We start from the raw sequence: 22557 nt of genomic DNA on the forward strand, positions 1-22557 counted from the left end.
CAGTACTTAAATATCTTTTTTGTATTGTACTGAAGAAGTTACTTAGTGTTCCATGCTCAGTAAGACTTGGCAAAGCTCTTCAACTCACATGCAGTTACTCAGTGGTCTTTTGGAGCGCATGGTTGATAGGGTGTTGAGTGTAACTGTTCCTTATGGGAGGTGTCAGGTGTGGTGTGAGGCCCGGACAAATGGTTTAATCATGCTTTTCCAAACTGGTTGCTTCCCGTTATCTTGAAGTGTTGCTGAGAAGTGTGAGGATACACACAGTCATGCATGCACATTTATTTCCTTTTTTCTGAATTATATGTCTGATACATTTATGCATGTGGTAAGAGCTGGCTTTTTAATGCTCAATTCAGAATGGCTGTTGCTTATTTTTATTCTAGCAGGAAGTGGGTTCGATATCTTGGCTGCCTGGAATGAGAAAGAGTTGCTACCTAAGCAAGGCTTTTTAAAGGGAGGGATGGCCAAAATTGGGGAGGGGGTCCAACCTTGGGCATAGTGATATAATTTGGTTACTGCTATGAAGTACATCTGAAGGAAGTGTGGGGTGGATCTCTAAATGAGGCATATGCATTGCTCTAAAGGTGATGTTTGGGTCCCTAGGAAGAAATTGTAAAAGTTGAAGAACTGATGAGATGGGAGTCAAGATATATAGTTTGTCTTGGGGATGCATTCTGAATTCTCTACAGCCTACAAAGAAGGTGATAAGTTGCTCTGAGGTAGATATTGTTGGTATAGTCTAGAAGGAAAATCACTAAGGGTGATGGTGGCTTGCACCTTTAGAGGGAAACCAAGGTAATGGAAAATTTGATGTGTGGATTGCGTGATGTAGATGTAGATCCTCTGGCAACTTGATTAACTTCTACTAACTGGAATAGACTGGAGTTTATTATTGCCCCAGATTACAGTCTTGATTTGAAGGATTTTAAGTGCCATGGGCAGATGGACTGTGCATTTTAATGGTCCCAAATGCTCCAATTTCTCAATTGCAAGTCTGATACAGTGGTTCTCTATTTTAGTAGGGTCATTTTGTAGGTTTCCCAACCAAATATTACATTGTTATCTTATGTATCAATGTTTTGCAACTAAAATGCAGTCGCAAAATATTGGTTATTTACTGACGCCTCAAACGGGGTGGTTATGCTTCAGCAAAATGGAAGAGCCCCATTGACATCACTTCCCTTTTGTGAATGCGAATGAAAATTTGAAAAAGCATACTCACTGATCCAGGGGACCACTGCCAATAATTAAAACTATAATTAAAAGAAAGGTTTTTTTAAAAATACAGCCCCATTCATTTTAAGAGAACAGGCTGCAAAACAGTCACTTTATTGAAGAATTATTGAAAATCAATCAAAACATTGCAGACAGCTTTTTCAGTCACTGTGATTGTGGTCAATTGGATTGAGTCACAATTAGAAATCTACTTTTTTCCTTTTTTTCTAAAAATAAGAAGGTATTGAAACACTATGTTTTAAGCCACCGAAACTGCACAAGCTGCAATCCCTTGGAAGTAACTCATGGGATAACAAATATACAGTAATAATTGCTTGAGGCAGCCTATCACACCAGAACCCTTCTATATCAGTCAGTACGATCTGCCATGGCTGGTGCTAGGCTGAAGCGTGCCAAAGCTGCAACAACACCAGGTAATCTGTTTTGTTTTGCAAAGTAAAGGGAAGCTTTCTTATCAACTAAAAATATAGGTTTGACCTCAGTCATTACTTTCAGTTTTGCTGGGTACAGCATAGCGTGACCAACACCTTTAATACTCAACAGATTTTTAACATCAGAGAACTTCTTTCTGCCCTCCAGGACAGCCATTGTAAACTCGAGGAAGATGGCAATATCAGAACATTGGTAATGCAGTGGACCATGTTCACTGACTAGCCATATAATTGTATTTCTATCCTGATAATTGAGCAGGTGAGCAATAACAGACCATGCAGGTGTCGCACTATCATCTCCAGGAGCCAAGATCCAGAGCTCAGCAGCATTAATTTCCAAAAGCATGTTTATCCAAACTCTCTGATAAGTTTCCCAGTTGAGAGTGCACAGCATCCAGCTTTTCCGCTACGGCCACCTGTCCAGCCTTCAAATTAAGCAATAGTGCATTGGATTCATCCACAGCACCTGGTGGCATTGTATCTGCAGTATTAGTTTCACCATCTCGATCTCTACAGACTTTCTGTTGCTCAAATGTTAACTTTGCTTCTGGTCGGCCTTCCTCATGTATTTATCACCGGATACTTCCGCGAGATGCACTGTGAGACGCTGCGCAGCAAATACACACCAAAGTGACCCAATAGTGACTACAGTGAGACAGTTGAGGAACAGTTCTTTAATAAGCAACTGAGATACAAGCTCAGCAGTACCGCCTCTATACTGGTTTAGGAATGCATCTGCCCATGCCCTCGAGGACATTTGGAGGCCAGCCAAGAAGTGTTCAAATGCAGGTCTCTGTTACCATAGACACTGTAATGCAAAATCACTGCGCGGAGGAGGGCAGCCGCCCTCCAACCATACACAGGCCGCACCTGCCCCACGCCTTATGATCAAAGACACGGTTGGCAGCAGCCATCCCGTCACCAGCGACGCTCCCCCCAGGGCAGCTATTCACAAATCATCAGGTCGAAGCTCCGCCTGATGGTACATGGTGTCTCCACTACACCTTTTGAAAGCAGACAACAGACAGCAAACCTTCCCTACATCACCGGTCCCCAGCATAGCAGGCAAAACTCCACACAGCAGTGATGTCAGGTGGGAAAATAAATGTAATTCCGGCCCCCAAAGCGGAGCACCAAGCTCAAGTGGCCATTTCCCATCACTGCAGCCCCCACCACCCACTTAACAGCCTACCTAATATTAATTAGGTAGATCAGATTGCGACTCTATCCAATTCTGTTTTTTACCTAATAGTTTGTAGGTTAGTTCCTAAAAATATTTGCTGGTCACAGATTGCGAAAATAATTTTACAACGAATAAGTAGTATGTCTGACCCAATGTTCTTTTGGCACGATATTGGATCAGTGATAGTTGGTCCAGTTCCCACTGTTCTGATTTGCTTCAGACTAAGAGGGAACAAAGCTAAAGAATGCAAGGAATGCAGCACTCCTAGTCTGAGGAATGAATTTATTAAGGCACTTCCCAGGTTACACAAAGATAATAACATGAGCATTTAATGTGAATGCAGCAACACACGTGCAACTCTTAAAATTATCACAGCAGTGGAATAATAATAATCAAAGAAAATGCAATACATCCACAATGAATATAATATATATGTGTATGTGTATGTATATATATATATATATGTGCAGTGACTACATATTCATGCATGCACACAGCAAAGCTAGATAGTAGAATAAAAAATGCATCACCCTGGGGCGTGAATCGAACATCATTCTTTATCTGCCAATTTCAAGTTGTGGAACCTGTGACAATTGAGACAAAAGAGAACGACCCCCAATAGGACTTCTTTCTGAGTAATGCGGTCATCCCCAAAGATGCGTTCCTTCTCCCTCACTGTCAAGCTTCCCCACCTTATATACTTTAACAAACTTAAGAGGAATATTTTAGAAACCCCCCTCTCTTTGAGTAAGTTGTGAAATTCAAGCGCTAGCTGTACGAGGTCAGTGTTGAAAAAACACAATAGAGACTGGCCAGATCTCATGGTGTATTTCCAAAACCGAGCTATACCCTGCTCTACCATAAACATTCTCAGCCTGGTACATCCTTATCTGTATTGCCTCTCCGATGTTATGTTCCCTTCCCTGGTGAGAAAAAGCTAAAAGAAGTTAACAAGCTGTGCACAGGAAAATAGCTGCGCCACCAATGTGACGCCGTTTGAAGCTAAGCTAAGCACAAAATGGAGTCAGTGGCCAAGATGGAGCAAGTGGTTAAATACAGATAGCATTACTCTCCACCCTTTGGCCAGTGACTCTCATAACATACTGGTCTAAAATTAACCCTTTTTGGTTTAAACGTTGTAAGCAAGTTAGGTATGCACTGTACACAGCAACATAGAATTATTATAATGCAAATCACTAAGTATCCCGACTAAAATATTACATAATTGCATAGAATCGGGCAACCAACTAATTAACCAGTCCCACTACCCTTTGACCACATCTTATTTTACTCCTTTCACCAATTCATGTAAAGTGGAAACATCATGATCCCTAGTAGTGTAAAGGTACACGGTCCACCAGTTATATTAGCAGGAATGTATGTAAAAGTGATATTTCCACAATAGAATAACCATCCTGCAGGTAGGTTGACATGCTTGATGTGACTAGTAGCAGTCACATTGTGAAGACAAGACATGTAATTGTTCATAATTTAGCAATGTTTATCGGTTTGGTATTGTCATAGACTTTATTGTTCCCACGGGATCACTAGAGGCGACCCCGTTGTTGCCTCTAGATGCAAATTTTCAGATTTTGTGAGAATCACAGGTCATATTATAACATACATCGCCCCTGGTAATATATACCAGAAGTAGGACCATAGAGGCAATATGCTGACATTAATTTGACTGATTGATGGAAAAGTCCTGCCAGTTCTCTCTTCATAGACAGAGAAAATGCACTGTATAGCTGGAATGCTCTCCAGTACATAATGAATATACTCCTTTAATAAAGGTTGCTCCCAACCTCTGTACGCAAGAGTAAATGGAGATTTAAAAGTTCCCATGCTTTACTTAGATGTAGTGGTAACTACCCACTGATTACCCACTTGGGCCCAAACTAATGTCATGAATTTATTTTTGTGATGTTGATAATAAAGGGTTGCAGTGGAAATAGCATCACGTAACTGTGATTGTGGAGACAAAAATGAGATTTTTTTTAAACTAATAACATTTTATCTGTGAACTTCATTTTCTGTCCTAAAGCAAGACAAGTATTGCACCTTATCCATATTTATTAAAACAGAAGGCTGACTGGACACAGTGGACTTTGCAGAGGGACTCGAAGTCCTAGAGGACACTGCCACTTGTGAGGAGCGGGTGGAGGAGACGGCTCCTTCCACCTTGTTGAGTGCTCAAAGCGCAGCACTCTTCCCCGCTGCGAGGGCTGCACCCAGGCAAAGGCCATGTCTGTCTTTGCCTGTCGTCGTTCAGGCTGGTGTTGGGTGGGCCACCCCCTTGGCTTGTTGTTCTGGGCTCTCATATAGCCATTGACTACCACATTTAGTTGGCATGGAGAACTTTAGTGTGTTGCTTTGGTTCTATTTTTTTCTTTCTTCTTAATAATTTACACCTGTAATCAGCACATGTACCACTAGAGTCTTTTCGATAGAGGGCCCCTTCCTGAGTCAACTAAAAGCGACATGGAAAAACAAAAGGCAGTTAAACCCCCTACAGGGTATGATAAAAAAAATAAAGTCTGGCCATAACCCACAAATTAATTGCACACTGGAAGAGATTGATACTCTTATTTTTGAGGTATAATCAATTCTAAGTACATATAAGGCCCTTGATAAGGTTGTTAGCAACAAAGCTCAAAAGAGACCTTCAAAGCTTGCAGCAATATTTGAGAAAAAGTCTGATAATTATTCCGCCTGTTGATCACGTCCTAAGGCCAAACTTCAAACTGTAAGAAACCATAATGCAGCATTTGCAAGAAGCACAATCATAAACCTCACTGCACAGAGTATTGGCATCCCCAACTTGAGCCAACTATCATATGTAGTAATAGATTTGATCCCATAGCAATGGTTTAGTTATAAAGGGCAAAGACTTAGTTGAATACACTAGTGAGGTGGGTGGATGGGGTTGGAGAGTGCTAACACCTTATCTCTTAATCGTATGCATTTAGAAGTAGCCACCCATTTAACAGTAAAAGGACTTCAGACCCAGGTTAGTGAAAATAAATCTATAGTGACAGCACTAACAGGTACTATTAAGGAGCTCCTCGAGTAAATAGGGCTCCAATGCTATATGAAAAACCCTACTTGAGTGAAAGTATATCTCAGGGAGAAGGTGTTCAAACCCATTTTAGTATCGGTAAAAGACTATAAAGGTCCCTTGGAGGCAGGGAGAAATCCCATTACATGTCAACTGCTCCAATCACATCACAAGACCCCAATTTTACACAAAAAGAAATCTAATATGGGTTGGAGCAAGGCTTCTGCTTGGGACCCTGGCCTTAATCAGACATTTACAAACCCACATTAACAACACTGCAACCACTTGTACATTGAGGCCCAGGACTGTTTGAGACAAGTGAAGGCCTTCACTGAGCTAAATCTGGATAGGGACCTTACCAGAGAGAGGTGAAGCTACTGGAGAACTCGTACATTAGATAGCAGGTCTGAATTCTTTATTAACATACCCAAAAATTGATACACTGCAAATGAGATGACATGATTAACAAAACTATCCATTAGATATGAACAGTACACAAATGCTACTCTTATAAATTTTGACAATCTTGAAGCTACCTCTCATTCTCAATCATCCTTACATTGTAGCCAATTGGATTTTAGCAAATAATGCTAAAAAATGAGTTCCTCACTGATGTGCTTTTCAGCCTTGAGCTAGGTACAAGCCTCCCCCTAAAATTGGCTGATTCAATTTAAATTCAGCCTGCAGCAACCCTTCTGCCTGCTGCCCAAAATCCCATTATGCATACCACTAACTCATGTGCACCAAGTTTACTTGACTCAGAACTGTCAAATTTGAGTTGACTGGTTAAATGAAGACTACCCTCATCACATCAGGAATTGATGTTACCAGATCGCAAGATCTTTATAGGCAACCTACTCTAGCTATAGATTACACATTCCAGGTCAAGTGCTGCACACTGTCTGAGAGACTGCACATTCAGCATGACTGACATAGAGAAGGATCAGATTTAGGGAGAGATACTTTAAACTTTCTATCATGGAATTTAGACGGACTTAACTCCAAACCTGCTAACCTGAATGAGGTATATTTATCAACCAGCATGATATTTGTGTATTTAAGGAAAACATGGTTAACTACCCTGGTATTTAGATCAGGGTATATCAATTACCGTATTACAGTGCAAACCAAGAGAGTGGGCCGCCTCATTTTGAGGGTTAGCATTATGGATAAGCACAGCTCTAAATTGTAAGATTAAACATTCACACAACATTTTAGGAGTTTCTGTGACCTCACACTTAAGACAAAAAATCTTTATCTATTACATCTATAATCATACTGTTCAGGGCAATAGGGAATTGGAAACCTTAAAACAACTTGAGCTACACAGAAATAAGTATATAGAGGAAGGTTACATCATAGTTGTAGGGAATTTTAACACTACATTTGAATCTCATGAGTGAGATGGGATCCAAATCACAGAAGAGGATGATGAGATGACCTCCCTTTCCATGAATTTGGGTCTCAAAGCTTGTAATACCCACACCCATTCTGACATCAGCGCCTGTCATAACAAGACCAAACGCACAAGCAGGATAGATTACTTCCTGGTAGATTTGCATTCTCAGGGGTTGTGATAAATATGACGGTAGTTAAGAGGAGTGATAGTAATCACAATGGCTTCCAACTCACCATGAGAGACATCCTGAGATACTTGAATGCCATTGTTCCTCTGTCTTGAACTAGGATCCTTACGGTTTTGAATAATAAATGTGCAATGAAGTGGTCCGGGATTCAGCTACAGCCTGATCTTGTAGAGAACACCCATACAGAGGAGCTCTACGCATAAATCGACAGCACCCCGTGCCCTAGCTTCAGGAATGAGTTTTGTTTATTTAGTATAAACTGCCATTCTTTTTCTAGGCACCAACAACATCTGTTCATCTTTTTGTTTGAACACAGTCCTGATGCCCTGTTCTTGACAGAGAGGGTTCTCTTCCTGATATGATTGCCACTCTTTCCCCCCAACTTTTCTGTTACCAGGAGGGACATACTGGCTAGGACGGGCAGAAGGCCTGCTGTTGTTTTTAAACAGATCTATAAATAAGAAATAGAAGAACTTCCTCTTCCTGCTTGTGAGGCTTTGCTTTTTTCGATTGCTCGCAAATTGACTCTTTGTGACGCTTTGATTTACCAACCACAAATTATTCTGGGAATTGGGGTGCCACCATCCCAGTTTTATTGGCCCCACACAATTTGAAATCTGCTAATTCCACTTTGCTTGGCGGTTCGAATATCCATTTGGAAGACCCGAAGTGTAGTTTGGGATCTGCTTTCATTGAGGACTTAGGAATTCTGAACCTTGCCCTACGTAGTTCGGCTCCAACCCATGAGACTGGCCTGGCCATCTCTTGGATCCCATTTTTTCATATATGAAAAATCTGACCACACAGTCTCCAATACCTTTGGTCTGGTCAGATCACTTAGCTGTTCCTTTTGCTATTCGGATCCTGGCTAGTCCTCTTTGAGAGCTGAGCAAAACAGTCACTAAGTCCTGGGTCTAGTCCAAACTGGATGTTCCGGTTTAAATTCGCAGCTTCGGTGCTCTAAAGCTGTTTTGACACAGAATAATGATCAAGATTCGGGACTTAATTGATAGCTGGATTGTTAAATCTCTGGATGTTGTTTTGCCACCTTCCTCAATTCATTCAGTTAGATCTCTTCCACCAGCTTTCTGGTTTAGTGATTCAGTTTTACTAGAAAAAAAAAAGGATGCAAACACCTAGAAAGACTCTGGAGAAAGTCGTATGATGAGGAGTCTGAAATGAATGACAGATTAGCTACAAAAACTGTCACAGACTATGTAGAATATTCATGTCTCATTATATTCTGATAAAACCACTAATGCTCACAACTGTCCTAAGATGCTTTTTAAGGTGGCTAGAGAACTTCCTGATACTGGCAATGTGTCCCCTGCTCCCTCGCTCTCTTAGATTCAGTGTGAGGAGCTTGCTCAGGTGTTGATCAAAAAGGTGGCAATCGATTTTCTAGGGTCTCAGTTGTTGCTAGCTATTCCCTGGATCACACATAACAAGAGCATAATGACACTGTGAGGAGATCTGGTACCATTTCTGCTGTGTCATCCTGGCCCCCCTTGGACCTCCCTACTTTCTTCACTATCTTACAATCCATCAAATCAGGCTCCCCGTTGGACCCACTACCACCTTCTAAACTTTGCTTGTTGGATCAGTCGCTATTACAGATGGTAATGATTCTCTTGAAAACCTCTCTGCTTGAGGGTCATGTTCCACACAGCTGAAAGCAAGCTATGGTTCTTCTGCTCCTAACAAAAACCTAACCTTGATCAGTCAATCTGGTCTAATTGTTGACCAATTTTTTTGCTCCCCGAGCTCTCCAGAATTTTGGAGAAGCATATAAATGCACTACGTAAATCCTGTGCAGAGGCCCAGGAGATTGTCCATCCCTCACAGTCGGGTTTTAGGACTGGACACAGCAGTAAATCCGCCCTTCTAGGAGCCAATGAACATCTTAGATGCCTCCTGGATGGGGGAGGGGGGGGCTATGCTTATTTTATTAGATCTTTGCATGGCCTTTGATACTATGCCTCATGCCATCCTGCTCGAATGGTTGTCATCTTTGGGTGTGGAAGAAAAAGGATTGGCCTGCTTAGTATCTTTCCTAACGGGTCAAACGTTTCAAGCATTTCAGCCTATGCTAGATTTGAAAAGCTGGCTATGACTTCCAGTGTCCCGCACTATTTAATGTGTACGTCCGCTCATTCTCAGATGTAGTGGAGTGCTGCGACTTGACCCTTTTTTCATATGCAGATGATACTCAAATCCTCTTCTGTTTGGCATCTGCATAGGATCAGAGACCATCCAAACTTAATTTGGGCTTGAGCAGAGTGACCACTTGGATGAGTGCTACCTCTCTCAAACTTAATGGCGATAAGACCAAGGTCATGGTCCTGGGTAAGCATGCTCAATTCTGGGGCACCCAACATTGGCCTAAATCTGTAGGACCTCTTCTTAACTGTCCCCTAGGGTTAAGAACTTAAAATTTTGTTCTCAATGAAAAATTATAGATGAAACCCCAGGTTACTAAGGTTGCCTCCACCTGCCTCCCTGCACTGAAATCAGTGAAGAAGATTATCTGGATGATTCCCCAAACAGCCCAAAGGAATGCAATTCAAGCCCTAATCTTATCTAGATTTGAATATGGTGACATCTTATATTTGTGAATAGACAAGGCATTTTAGGCATTTGCAGATGGTTCAAAATACAGCAGCCAGACTGCTGTTTCGGCTGCCTAAGCATGCTGCAGTTTCACCTCTCTTCCTTGAGCTGCATTGACTTAGTCACTCAACATATCCAACTTAAGGCCCTTTGCTACATGTTTAAGACCAAAGCTAGAATTGGCCCAGAATATCTTCAAGACCGAGTGATACCATATGTCCCCACGTGCTCTTTGAGATCCTTGAACCTGGTCTTCTGCACTGTACCCAAATTTACCTCGACTCGGATGGGAGGACGCTCTTTTGCAGTGTTGGGCCCGAGACTGTGGAACTCCCTTCCCAAATCCCTTAGAGACTGCACTTCTCTGTTTACCTTTTGTAAAGGCCTGAAGATATGGCTATATTAATTTGTCAATCTGTTTTTTGCTAAATTCAGCACTGGGAAATCCTTTTTGGGTAGCTGATCGCTTCATAAGATTATAAATAATAATAAGCTCATGGAATGGTGCGGAAATAATCTTGATTTATAAAAAGAGGGGAAGGGGAATTCCAAGCAATTATGACCCATCTGGCTTATAGACAGCCTGCAAAAATATTTTGTCTTCAAATTTTAGATATATTACAAAATTGGATAGTAGATAATAACATACTATCTGACTTGCAGCCTGTAATTAAAATAAATGTGGTCACAGTCGACCAACCTTTTAGATTTAACATGATACACTGGATAAGTATTGCTCTAAACAAGATCACCTCAATGTTGCTTTTGTGGACTTGACACTTTGACATGGCCCCCTGTTATAAAATGTGTTCAGTTCTAGGAGAAAGGGGGGTAGCAAACAATATTTTAGCCATTCTTATTCTTGAGGTGAAATGACAGCTTGTATTGCTATTAAACGTGGGGTCTGCCAGGGGTGTGTCATAATACCCACTCTGTTTTCATCATATCTGAATTATGTGATTTGATTCCTTGATGCATGCATAAATGATTCATGCAAGATTCCAGGCTGCTAAGTCCCATTGTTACTCATTGCAGATGACACCTTAGTGATTTTGTAAACACTCCAGGGACTCCAGTCACTTATGAATTGATAAATGGAGTTCTGTGATGACTGAGGGTTACAAGTAAATTCCTCTAAAACTAATTATAACATTATAAATTCACATAAATCCTATCATAAGACTATTTTGCTGGTTGGTACTAACCTTTAAAGAGAATTTGCCTTTGGGGTGCTTGAGGCTAAACTAACTGCAAACATGTCCTTTGGCATGCAAATTAATTAGAATAGTTTAAAACTCCAGCAGCCTCTTTCTGGGATTCTGAGGGTGTTTAAATCACCAACATCCAGACTTATTACTACAGCTATACATATTTATAATGTTGAAACTGTGAGAGCTAATTTGTATGGAGCAGAGCTCCAGGGGTGTTTACAGGTACCCAAACTCTCTATGGAAAGAAAACAAATCTTTGAGATCTCTGGTTAACTAACCCACGGGTACCCCTTTGTTACCATTATTCTTGGATTTAAATATGAAATCCATCTCTACAAAGGTGAACATCAAGCAGTTTTTTTTTTTCTGAAGGCTACTGCGCTGAGGACTTTTTACAATATCGATCTGCCCTCACAGGGTCATTAGTCCCAATACAAAAAAAAATGATAGATTAAATGTTTGAATTAATCTCAGCCACTAGTAATTACTCGGTCTGCATCATAGTCCATTGTTATTTTGCAAGCCATGCCACCTCAGTTTTGACCCTTCTCCAATGGGAACAGTCCAACCTGAACTGCCAGGCCAGGCTCTTCCTAAACTGGAGCACAAGCAAACCAGGACTGGTGTTGCCCTTATTATTGTTCATAAGCCAGGTATTTCCTGGTTCCAGTTGCACAGTGTGCCAATCCCTTTGAAAGTTGCTTTTCCTACTTTGCCTTTACATATTGATATCCCTTGAAAATAATGAACAGACATATAACACAGATGATGATAATGATAAGAGGTCTCAAGATAGAACCCACTATTCCACTTCCTAGGTTTCCAAACTATCTGCCAATCCTAGAAAACCCATCTCCATTTGCTTCCCAAACACCTGGAGCTTCTAATTCCTGCCAACCTTCTTTCAGGTCTGTAAGGTTCTTAATGTATTTCTTCGGGTCCTCACTGTTGTCAAGGATATAGGCAGGGGCACTCCTCCACTAGGGCGGCGGAGCGTTACCCCCTCTCCCCTCCCCCTTTCTAGCAGCAGTAGCTGCAAAACCTTTACAAGTAAACAATAATAAACAGTGTTTATTGTAATTTCCCTGTAAAGGGGCGGGGTCACTGTGGTGATGAGCAGTAAGGGAGAGTGCACAGCACTCCCACTCAGAGCGCATGTGTGTTTGGCCAGCCGTCTCGGGCCGGCCAAACACACATGCGCTGTAGGCTTTCTCCAGCCCAGCAACACAGTTGCCGGGCTGGAGAGAGCCTGCAAAGGCTCCTAGTCTGCCTGGGAATGCCCTGGCTGGGCACTCCCAGCCAATCCTAATGCTGTTCTGAGCAACATTAGGATTGGTCGCAGGGCAGGCTGGGAGCCTGTGCCTGCTAAGGTGAAGCGGATGGAGCGGTGCGGCGAGCAAGGTCAGTGTTTATTTTTTTTATTCAATTTTTATTCTCACTGGACCCCCATACCACCCCCTTTCCTCCAGCCCGCCTGCCCGCACAACACCACACCCTTTCTGCAAGCCGTGACTGGATATAGGTGCAGCAATGCTGGACCTTTAACATTGTGCAGACTCCACCCTTTTTCACGAGAAGGATGTCTAGAGCAAGACGATTCTGCAAAACCAAGGATCTCATAGCTATAATTTCAGTAACTCATGGACAATTTGTCCACCATGGTAGGCAGTTTTCTAGTCTTGAGATTATTCAAGATTACACCTACAGTTGGAATCACTGCATCAAAAATGCCTCCCACAATTTCAGCTCCACTAATACTTTGTTTTGTTCTAGGTTTCATTGCCATACAGGATCATTCAAATGTTCCACATAATAAATCTTTGGGAATACCACACCTCAATAACATGTAGCATACCATCCTTTGGGCAATTTGAAATATTCATGATCCCCACAAACAAAATAAACTCCAGAAATAACAGGATCTCGCCCTCCCAAGAACAGAAGCCAAATATCTCCATATTAAAAAATATGTTCACAATCACTTCTACCCATGAACCAAGTGCTAAGGTAAGATTTATTCCTACCCACACATAATTTCCCTTTGTGTTGCCAATCTAACAGTAGGAGAGGCATAACTCCTAAGCCTCAATGATTTTCTTCTTCTTCATCCCACTGCTCCTTATATCCCTCATCCCTTCTTGTTTTTCACCTTTTACCCATTGCTCTTTTCCTGTCTTCTATTGAATTTAAACAATTCTTCTCAACCTCAGATAAAGAACATCTTAAATTGTTTCTATGGGCATAAGCCGTATCCATTGCCATAATCGGTTTAAGGAAACTGCTGTCTCCATTGTCTTAGCATTGAAATGACAATTCAACCTCTTCAAGAAGGGAACTTCAGAAGATACCAAATCATAATTTGAATAATGATATTAGAAATGTCCCTCTCCATAAAGCTGACTTAACAGAAGGCTACACGTAACACCCTACTTAAGAGGAATGGTGATCGATAGGGTAATTCCTGTTAAGGCTGATACAGGTAACAGCGTACAGACATAACAGTCCTTTGCATCGATACTGCCACCATATCTATAAAGGATTTTAAAATAGGCATTTGAAGAATAACCTCCTCTAGATGCAGCTATATGCAAAGCTTTATAATCTAGTGCATGCAAACTGTTATCTGTAGAACTCAGGGTCTTAGGAGTAACACTGGGCTAAAGCTCAGCTGCTGTAGAAGATGTAGGTGAAGATAACCCAACAAGAAGAATGATTAGTACTGCAACAGTGACAAACAACACTCCCACTAATCTATATCTACATCCATGTGGGTTATTAATTTTCATGACGTCTCTAAAATCAGACCTTTGAGTAGACATTAGCAGCAAACAGAATCTTCTCTGTACGTTTCTAATTTGCAAGCAGCAAAACAACGTTTAAACGATATTCAGTGAAATTATGTACAAAATCTTTGAGAGTCTTCCCCGGCCCTTCTTTGTCCTCTTCTATATGACACCCTTACACTCTATCTGCTGCCTCAGGCCCGGGTACTCTTCTTAATTTCTTTTAAACACTGTCTTTTTATTATTATGTACAAATCAAAGTTCAGTTCAAACAATCATTTCAATAGTCTCTGAAATCAATGTGTTCAATGAGATTGCAAGTTCAGCCTCAGTTCAGGTTGTAACTCAAATTCACAGAGGCTCAACTGGTATCTCACTCTTGTCTTTCAAATCACAAGTTTCCCTTTCACAATCGTGATCAGCAAAATATGTCCATTCAGAGGACGAGTACTTCTAACATGGCACTCCAGCTCTTTTTGATCTCCTGAATACTGGTTGTTCACTTTCACTGTCACTAGGTCAGAATTCTCACTATCCTCAGGGACAGCACTCAGTCCTCGTTCTGTAGGCAATCTTAATACTTGTCTTTCTTGCCTTCTCGGCCAACGGTCCTCAGACTACTCGGCGTTACACTGCACTTGGCCCTTCTTCAGGGTCTGAGTTTGGCTCAGGTTCAGGCCAAAACTCCTCAAATCTCAGTTCCTCAAGTCCTCCTCAGGCTGAAAATGTACTGTCACAAGCTCTTGCTGAGTCTCAGTATTCCGTGAACGCTCTTTTTGCTGTCTCTTAGTTGTGGATCGCACTTCTGGAAGAGTTACTGGCTCATCATCAAGAGGACACTAGGACACTCCACTCTGGGAGTGTGGACTGCATGAATCCAGTTGGGAAGACCCCCACACTTAACAGCAGTATTTGTTACTAGCATAACCTGGTATGGTCCCTGCCATCTAGGCACTAGACACGATTTCCGAACATGGTTCATCACCGAGACCTAATCGCCAGGTTTGAGACCATTGAGATCATGGCAATGCTCCAGACATGGAGAGGTGTTAACATCTTCAACCTGGCAGAACACAGAATTGGGTACTTCAGCCAATCCCCATATACTAGTCAAGAACCATGTCATCTGTAATGTTCACAAGCGCACTTGCATACACCGCAGGCAATCTCATGGCTCTCCCCATGATAATCTCATGAAGGGACAATCCTGTTTTTTCTGTCAGGAGCACTGCGAAGACTCATTAGCACAAGAGGCAAAAGCGTCTGCTCACCTGAGAGATGTTGATGCACACACTTTGGCCAATCTGGCATTCAACGTTCCAGTTACGTGCTCCACAATGCTTTAAACCTTTGGCGGATAATTGCAATGTAGCCTCTTCTCCGCTTGTAATGCTGCACACAACATTCTCAGGACCTCATTATTGAAATGAGTCCCTTGGTCTGACTCCAGCGAAGTCAGGAAACAAAACCTAGATATCAACTCCCCTAACAGCACTTTGGCTACTGTGAAACTGTCATTTCTCCTGGTAGAGTAGGTCTCCACCCAACATGAGAACATACACACATTCACCAGTACATATCTCAGCCTGTTGCACACATGCGTTTTGATGAAATGCATCTGCATTTTGTTGCATGGCACTCCTGATCTTCCTACATGGCTCAAAATCACTGGAGTTATTTCCCTACATTAATCTGTTGACATACAACACAACTGTGACACAATTATTCAGTCATCAGTCGATATCGTCGGTTAAACCAATATTGTTTGAATAACTTTGCCGTGGCATCCCTCCTAATATGTGCGGGTCCATGAAAATGTCTTTCCATTGAGGATAGCATGCTGTCTGGCAACACAAGTTTGCCACCTACAGAAACCCATATATCATCATCTCTTTTCACACATCCTGCTCTGATGCAGCCCTGCTGTTCTACCTCTGACACTTCTTCCTGCAGGCTCTTCACTTCCTCCCTGATATTAGTTGTTGACATCAAAAGGTTATAGTTGCTCTCACCTTCGGATTCATTCACATACTCTCCATCAAAGGTTCGTGACCCATAAGCACAATATCGGGCAACCTCCTCAGCATAATGGGTGCCTACTGTCACATAATGGTCACCACTGCGGTAAGCAGAGCGCTTCCCAACTCCAGTTTGTGCAGGCAGCTGTAGTGCTTCAAGCAATTTCATAACATGTTCCCCGTTGGCGAGCAGGGATTCAGATGATGTCAGAAATCCTCTTTGTGACCCTAACTGCCCAAAGTCATGAATGACACCAAACCCATACTGACTGTCTGTAAATATAGTCACTCTCAGCTGGTCAAAAAGATAGCAAGCTCTAGTAACAGCTATCAGTTCAACCACTTTTGCAAAGAGCACCCCTCGAAGCCAGGAAGCTTCAACTACTCCCGAGACTACAGACTTCATAGGCAGCTCTCTAGCTTCTCTCATTGTCTCTTAGACAAGGCCCATCCACAAGCAGTATGTAATCAGACTCTACCAGTGGCTCATCTCGTATAACTGGTCTCAGCTTTGCGCATAGTTCAGTGACATTGAGACAATCGTGCTCAACCACCCCATCATCATTTTCATTTTCCGTCAGGGGCAGGATTCAAGGTAGCACATCTCCCAAAAGTGATGTAGTCAGCCGCAAATATAATCTGTTTATATTTTGTCAAGAGGTTGTTTGTAAAGGCCTGAGTGTGAGTATATGCCAACAATTTCTCAAATGAATGTGGTGCAAGAACAGTTAGAGGATGTCTCATCACAATACTTTCACACCTTTCTATGCTGACACCAACTGGTGGCACAGGGATCAAGATTACCAAAGAAGTATGCCACAGGTCGTCTCGCATTTCAGTGCATCTGTGTATGCGCTGAGAGAGCGTAGCCCTCTCTTTCACGGCATACAAGAGTAAAATCTTTATTGTAATCAGGTATTCCTAGTGCTGGGGCACAACAGAGACTGTCAGCTCTAGAAAGGCAACCAAGCAGTTGTTATTCGGTGGTTTTGGATCAGACACATCCTTGTGTTTCAGCGTCTGTAAAGGATTGACCACTAGGGAAAAGTTGGGTATCCACTGGCGACTTTAGCCCATGATTCCCAAAAACATCTTGACTTGTCTCTGGGTGGTTGGTGGATTCACTTTAAGAATTGCCATTATTCACTTCTTGTGACACCTATGTCGCTCCTTTCTCAGTGTGATGTTCGAGATACAGAACTTCCTTCTGACAGTACTGCAACTTACTTGGGGACACTTTATGTCAATTCTCAGCTAACTGGTTCAACAATTCAATGGTCTCTCATTTGCAAGCTTCTTGAGTATCAGACACCTCCAACTTTACTGAATTATGACAGAGTTACAGGGCATGATTAGAGCCTCTTTATGAGGATCTGATTAAAGATTAAGGGACTCTCCACCATGCAAAAAGTGAACCACTTAGACCCACATGGAATTTAAAACAAAATCGCAGCTGGATTCGGTACCACAGGACAACAGGGAACAACAATGCTGTTAATCCTTTTCAGGAACAGCACTAAGCGGTATTTGCTGCTAGGCTTCTGCAGACTTGTAATGGGTGAATTACATGAGTTCCCCATTATTTCCTTCAAAATGTCTTGTTGTATCCTCGACTCAATCACTGGAGCAATCCCACCCTTTAGCTTCAAGAGTCTCAATTCCACTGTGCTGCCTAAACACCTGCAAAAATCTCTCATGGTAAGCATGCACCGACTCTTTGGACTCTTGAGTCGTCCTGTCAATCTTAATCCAATCAATGTCTTTAGCTGGTATCTTCCCTTTCAAAAAAGTTATCACCTGTTGATACTTCTTCATCATCACTGGTGAAGGGGCAATTGTTATCGGATTTCTCTGAGGTTCCCTTTCTGAGCACCCCACAGCCACTTTACATTCTTGCCACAAGTAACTCAGTACCACAGTGTCAAATAAGGTATGCAAATCCACCCACAAATCTTCACAAATCGCTCTACCTCTTTATACCATTCCACTGGGTTTTCTCTCAACCTAGGAAAATCATTAGTGGATGACACAAGATCACTCATACTCCAAGGCACTTGGAAAAAAACCTCCACCAGGCACTTCCCTCAATGGAAAATTTGAAGCACTCTCTTGATCCATTAAAGATGAAGGCAGTTCTCCATTTGGCTTCTGTTGTTCTTTCTTGTTCTTCCATCTTCTTTACCACTTATCCAATTCACTCCATTTCGGATGCAACTAATTAATTCCTTCATTTGCATTTTCATTCCTGATGTTCTCATACTGCAAATGTCATGCTCCTCAAAACACACACAATAGCTTTTCATCAGTGACTTGGTTCGGTTAAATCTACTTCATCTGTTCGGGCTAATTCAGACAATTTATCATGAGCTTGTCCTGCATGTTCAGTAACGTCTTTACACAAAAATACAAGTCCATTCTTTTGCTAGGTATCTAATCGGAAAGATCAAGGTTTCCTTGTATCATCTCATCCAATTCTAGCTTTAGTTTGACCACATCCACTGCATTTTCTCTCACTGGGGACTGAATTACTTCTCTGCCTGATCCTGAATCTTCACTTTATCTTGCAGACCTATTTTAAAATCTAATCAAATCATCTAGTGCTCAGGGATTAATATCATTCTGTACTACAGGTGTATTGGACTCTGTCCTTTCTCTGAGGCTACTGTTGATAACAACCTGAGGTGGATTCTAGATAGACTTGTTAGAATTTTGCGATCTTGGAGTGGACTCTACTACAAGAGTAACTCCTGTCTGAATCATGGTTGATGCTAGAGAGGCAACACAGGGGGGCATTCATCTGAGTCTGGACTAATGGAGTTCCTCCCCTTTTTGGGACCACAGGAGTATTCACTGATATATCTACCCCAGCAGGGACTGTCAAAGTTGTGTCATGGTTTCTGCCGAATCTGGTTTATACAACGGAACAGCAGGACCAATAGTGACCAGATCAGCAATTGCATCTGGGCAATTGGGAACAGCTGAGTTAACAGGGACACCAATCCCTGAAAGTCCCGTCAGGTTCTGACTTGTATTTACTGGTGTGGTAACTATTTCAGTGTTTACACTGGCAACTGCACCATTCATTCCTTCAATTTGGTTCACGTTATATGGAGGTGGACCTGCTCACAATGGCACTTCTAGGAGATCATCTCTAAAATCACTATCACTGTCTTCACCTGAATTCTCTGGGTTTCCTGCCTTTTCGTCCTCCTTCTTCCCTTTTCTTTTCTTTCGTTTTCTCAGTTTCTTCACTCGGCAATGTAAGGTACAATCTAGTTCCCTCTATTAAATGAGTCCTCCACTGCTATTGTTCTACATCCTATCTAACATCAGTATATCTACACACTGCCTTTCAGACTCTTCGCTGATATTTTTCTCTTTCCCTAACATGATCTCTGTGCTCCCAAGCATTAAGTGCTTCAAACTTTGCTGGTCTAGGAGGTGGCTTAATTTCGTGCAATACCCTTCTCAAGTTTTAAATGATTTTCAAATTAAATGTGGCATAGTATGGAAACATCAGTGCACCTTCTTTCGCTGTGATCTTATGCCATTGACTCAGCTAAATACATGTGTGAAGCACTACATTTATGGCTATATAATGACCAGGCGTTTCTTTGAGTGGTGCCTCTTCTCCAACCCGAAAAGATATTCTGACATCTTTCCTAATCAACTTACGTATAGCTCTAAAGAATTTCATTATTCAACAATAATGCCAATATCACAAATAATATAGAATTTTAAACAAGGAATGAATTCTTTTTGCTCACACATTTTGTCAGTTGCTAACATCCAATAACAGCGTGATACTCTATGACGTAGTCAACCAGTAACAGTGCAGCACCAACCCCAACGGTCCAATCTAAGCACAGTGCACTGTGACGTCTTTCTGACTCATCACAGTAGCACACTCTCCTTTACAATGAATTACGAACATTGCAGTACAAGCACAATAACAATGTCAAGCAAATTCAACAACTTTGTTTGCTCCACTAAAGAATCAGTAGTATTCAGTCACACAAGAAATGGTCTGGAGCGACACTTTCTGGCCTACTCTAACACACACTTGAGCAAACCTTTGAACAGCAGGGAATCACCTGATATAGTGTAGCTTCACCCCTGCGCAAAAGGATCCAACACTCCAACCACTTCTAACTCTCACACTAAGGTATTTGTTCCTATCTCAGTTGTGTAGCCGACAGTACCTCAAGACTAACTCCGCCAAACTTAGCAGACAATTTCAACACAGTGTCTTCTATGCTGATAACTTATTACTGTCCTCATGCAAATACTGGCGGACACAGGAGTCATAATCCACAGGGCAGCGCTACCCTGGCGGATTAAGGCTACCAGCACCTCCAGGCCGTCGGCCTGCAAAAAGTGATGGTGCCGGCGGTAAGACCATGGCGCTTTCGCCACGGTCATAATGTGGCTGTCAGACTGCTGCTTTGGCAACCTTCCCACCGCCACCATGAGTCTGGCGGTCCTAGGACTGTCAGACTCGTAATCAAGGCCTGAATGTTTACGTCTGCAAATACAACTTAGTGTGTAAATAAAAAACACAGATAATGAATACATGTAAGCATTTTAATTGAACATTAGTGTGCACATTTATAAAGCTTTAGTGTTTCAGTGATTACACTGCACTAATGCATTTAAGTGTTCACACACGTTAATATTTAGGGCATATGGTAACCAGAATGTCAAACGTAAATGTGTATTTGCGCAACAATGAAGTGCAAAGGATGAAGTTTAAATTTTGCTGCTTCACAGCTAATTATGTATCTCCTCGTGCCTCGATGTTGAGCTGCCTAAATTAGGAGTTCTTAGCAATAGGCTGTGATGTGAAACACAAAAACAGAAAGTGCTTTTATATACTCTACAGTTCAATCAAAACTGACTTGTTTTCTTGACCCAAATATTCAAAGTACAGAATCACTGGGTCTAATTTTACAGACTGGAAATTTCATCCAGTACACTTGCAGAATGATTAGGAATGGTTTGTGAGCCTATTAAAAACAGATTGTTGTAAGTATTCCCTGTTCCGTGGAAATTAACTAGTAATAGCATGGCACTAGCAAGGTGTGGTTTACTGGTGCTGAGAGGAACTCTATCATTACCATGCAACTCATCATCATCGTCTAGAAGAACCAACAATCCCTGCCTTTCTAGAGCATAGGTTTTGCTAGAAGAATTGCCCAGTTTATAGCAAAAATGTCATATACTTGTAATATTATCTAAAGAAAGTTGCAGTAGTATCACACCGTGATGCATACAAATTTAATTGGAGATCCTGAACTAAAATTTTGCATTAGATGCATTTGGTTGAACTGTTCAATATATGAGTGATATAATCATAGCAAAATGTGGTTTATTTCTAGAGCTTATCCCGTAAATTAAGTTTTACTTTATGAACTGTAGTAATACTTTATATGTAATTTAATACTCACGTGCTTCATGATGACCTTCAGTGTTCTTGTAAACTAATTGTGCTTTACTCAAAGACATAATGTGAAATATCTGAATTGTTAATGCATTCCACTGACAAAAGGATGCACCTCTTTCTAATAGTGCCCGTTTTTTAAATGTAGTTGAAGCATGGCATGATGCCCTTGTTTTGTGTTGTAATAGAATTTCTTGTTTTTGGAAAGAGAACTGTCAATGGATGATCAGATAGCTCTACTCAAAGGTGCTGCGTTCGAAGTGTCACAGATCCAGTGCAACACCCTTTTTAATGAAGACACTCTGTCCTGGGATTGTGGTGAAATCTGCTACAGCATTGAAGACTGCTTACTTGGTGAGTCGAACAGTTTTTAAGTTTATTAAACTACAATGTTTTACCGGTTTGATACAAGGTCAACCACCGGTGACTATTTTTTAATCTTTGTTGTGGTCACACCTTTGACTAGGTGAACCTAACCATTTATTCATCTATGTATTTTACTGAATTCAACAGATCCAAAATACCTTTTCAGCTTGAATTGGAAATAAACCAACTTTTCCTTTAGTACTAGTTCTAGCAGTTGTAGGAACATAAAGCTTATCTAGATCATCTTTAACAGTATGATAAATCGATAATACGTTTATGAACCTTTTTCTATGTCTAATTCAGTTTTTTATGGTATTTGGTTTCTGGCAAAATGTATATCAGAGACTAGAATGTGCAGGTAATATTAAGCCTTATGTTAGGTTGCCTGCACCGTATTTGATGCAACACTGGCCATGTAGGACTAATGAGACAGAGCTAAAGAATGCATTCGTTTTTTTTTATATATTAAACTTGCTCCTCAAATAATATGAATCAGATGTTTCTAAATTCCATGGGTAGTGCTGAGGACGAAGACAGAAATTTCATGAAGTCCGAAGCTACTGGAAATTAATTAAATATGAAGTTGATTAAGAGCTATTAGACTCTTATTAACTATGATAATTTTCTTCAAT

At 41.4% G+C, this 22557-nt stretch overlaps 1 protein-coding gene across 2 annotated transcripts in view; it reads left to right on the plus strand.

Moving 5' to 3' along the window:
* The window catches only part of NR1I3 (nuclear receptor subfamily 1 group I member 3), a 493273-nt gene that overhangs the window by 273725 nt on the left and 196991 nt on the right, over window positions 1-22557 (plus strand). For both annotated transcript variants that reach the window (XM_069217814.1, XM_069217815.1), the window contains exon 6: window positions 21768-21913. In XM_069217814.1, the coding sequence (XP_069073915.1) occupies window positions 21768-21913 (146 nt within the window). The remainder of the gene's footprint in view (window positions 1-21767; window positions 21914-22557) is intronic.

This window comes from Pleurodeles waltl, chromosome 12 (genome assembly GCF_031143425.1).
Source record: "Pleurodeles waltl isolate 20211129_DDA chromosome 12, aPleWal1.hap1.20221129, whole genome shotgun sequence".
Classification (NCBI taxonomy): Eukaryota; Metazoa; Chordata; class Amphibia; order Caudata; family Salamandridae; genus Pleurodeles; species Pleurodeles waltl.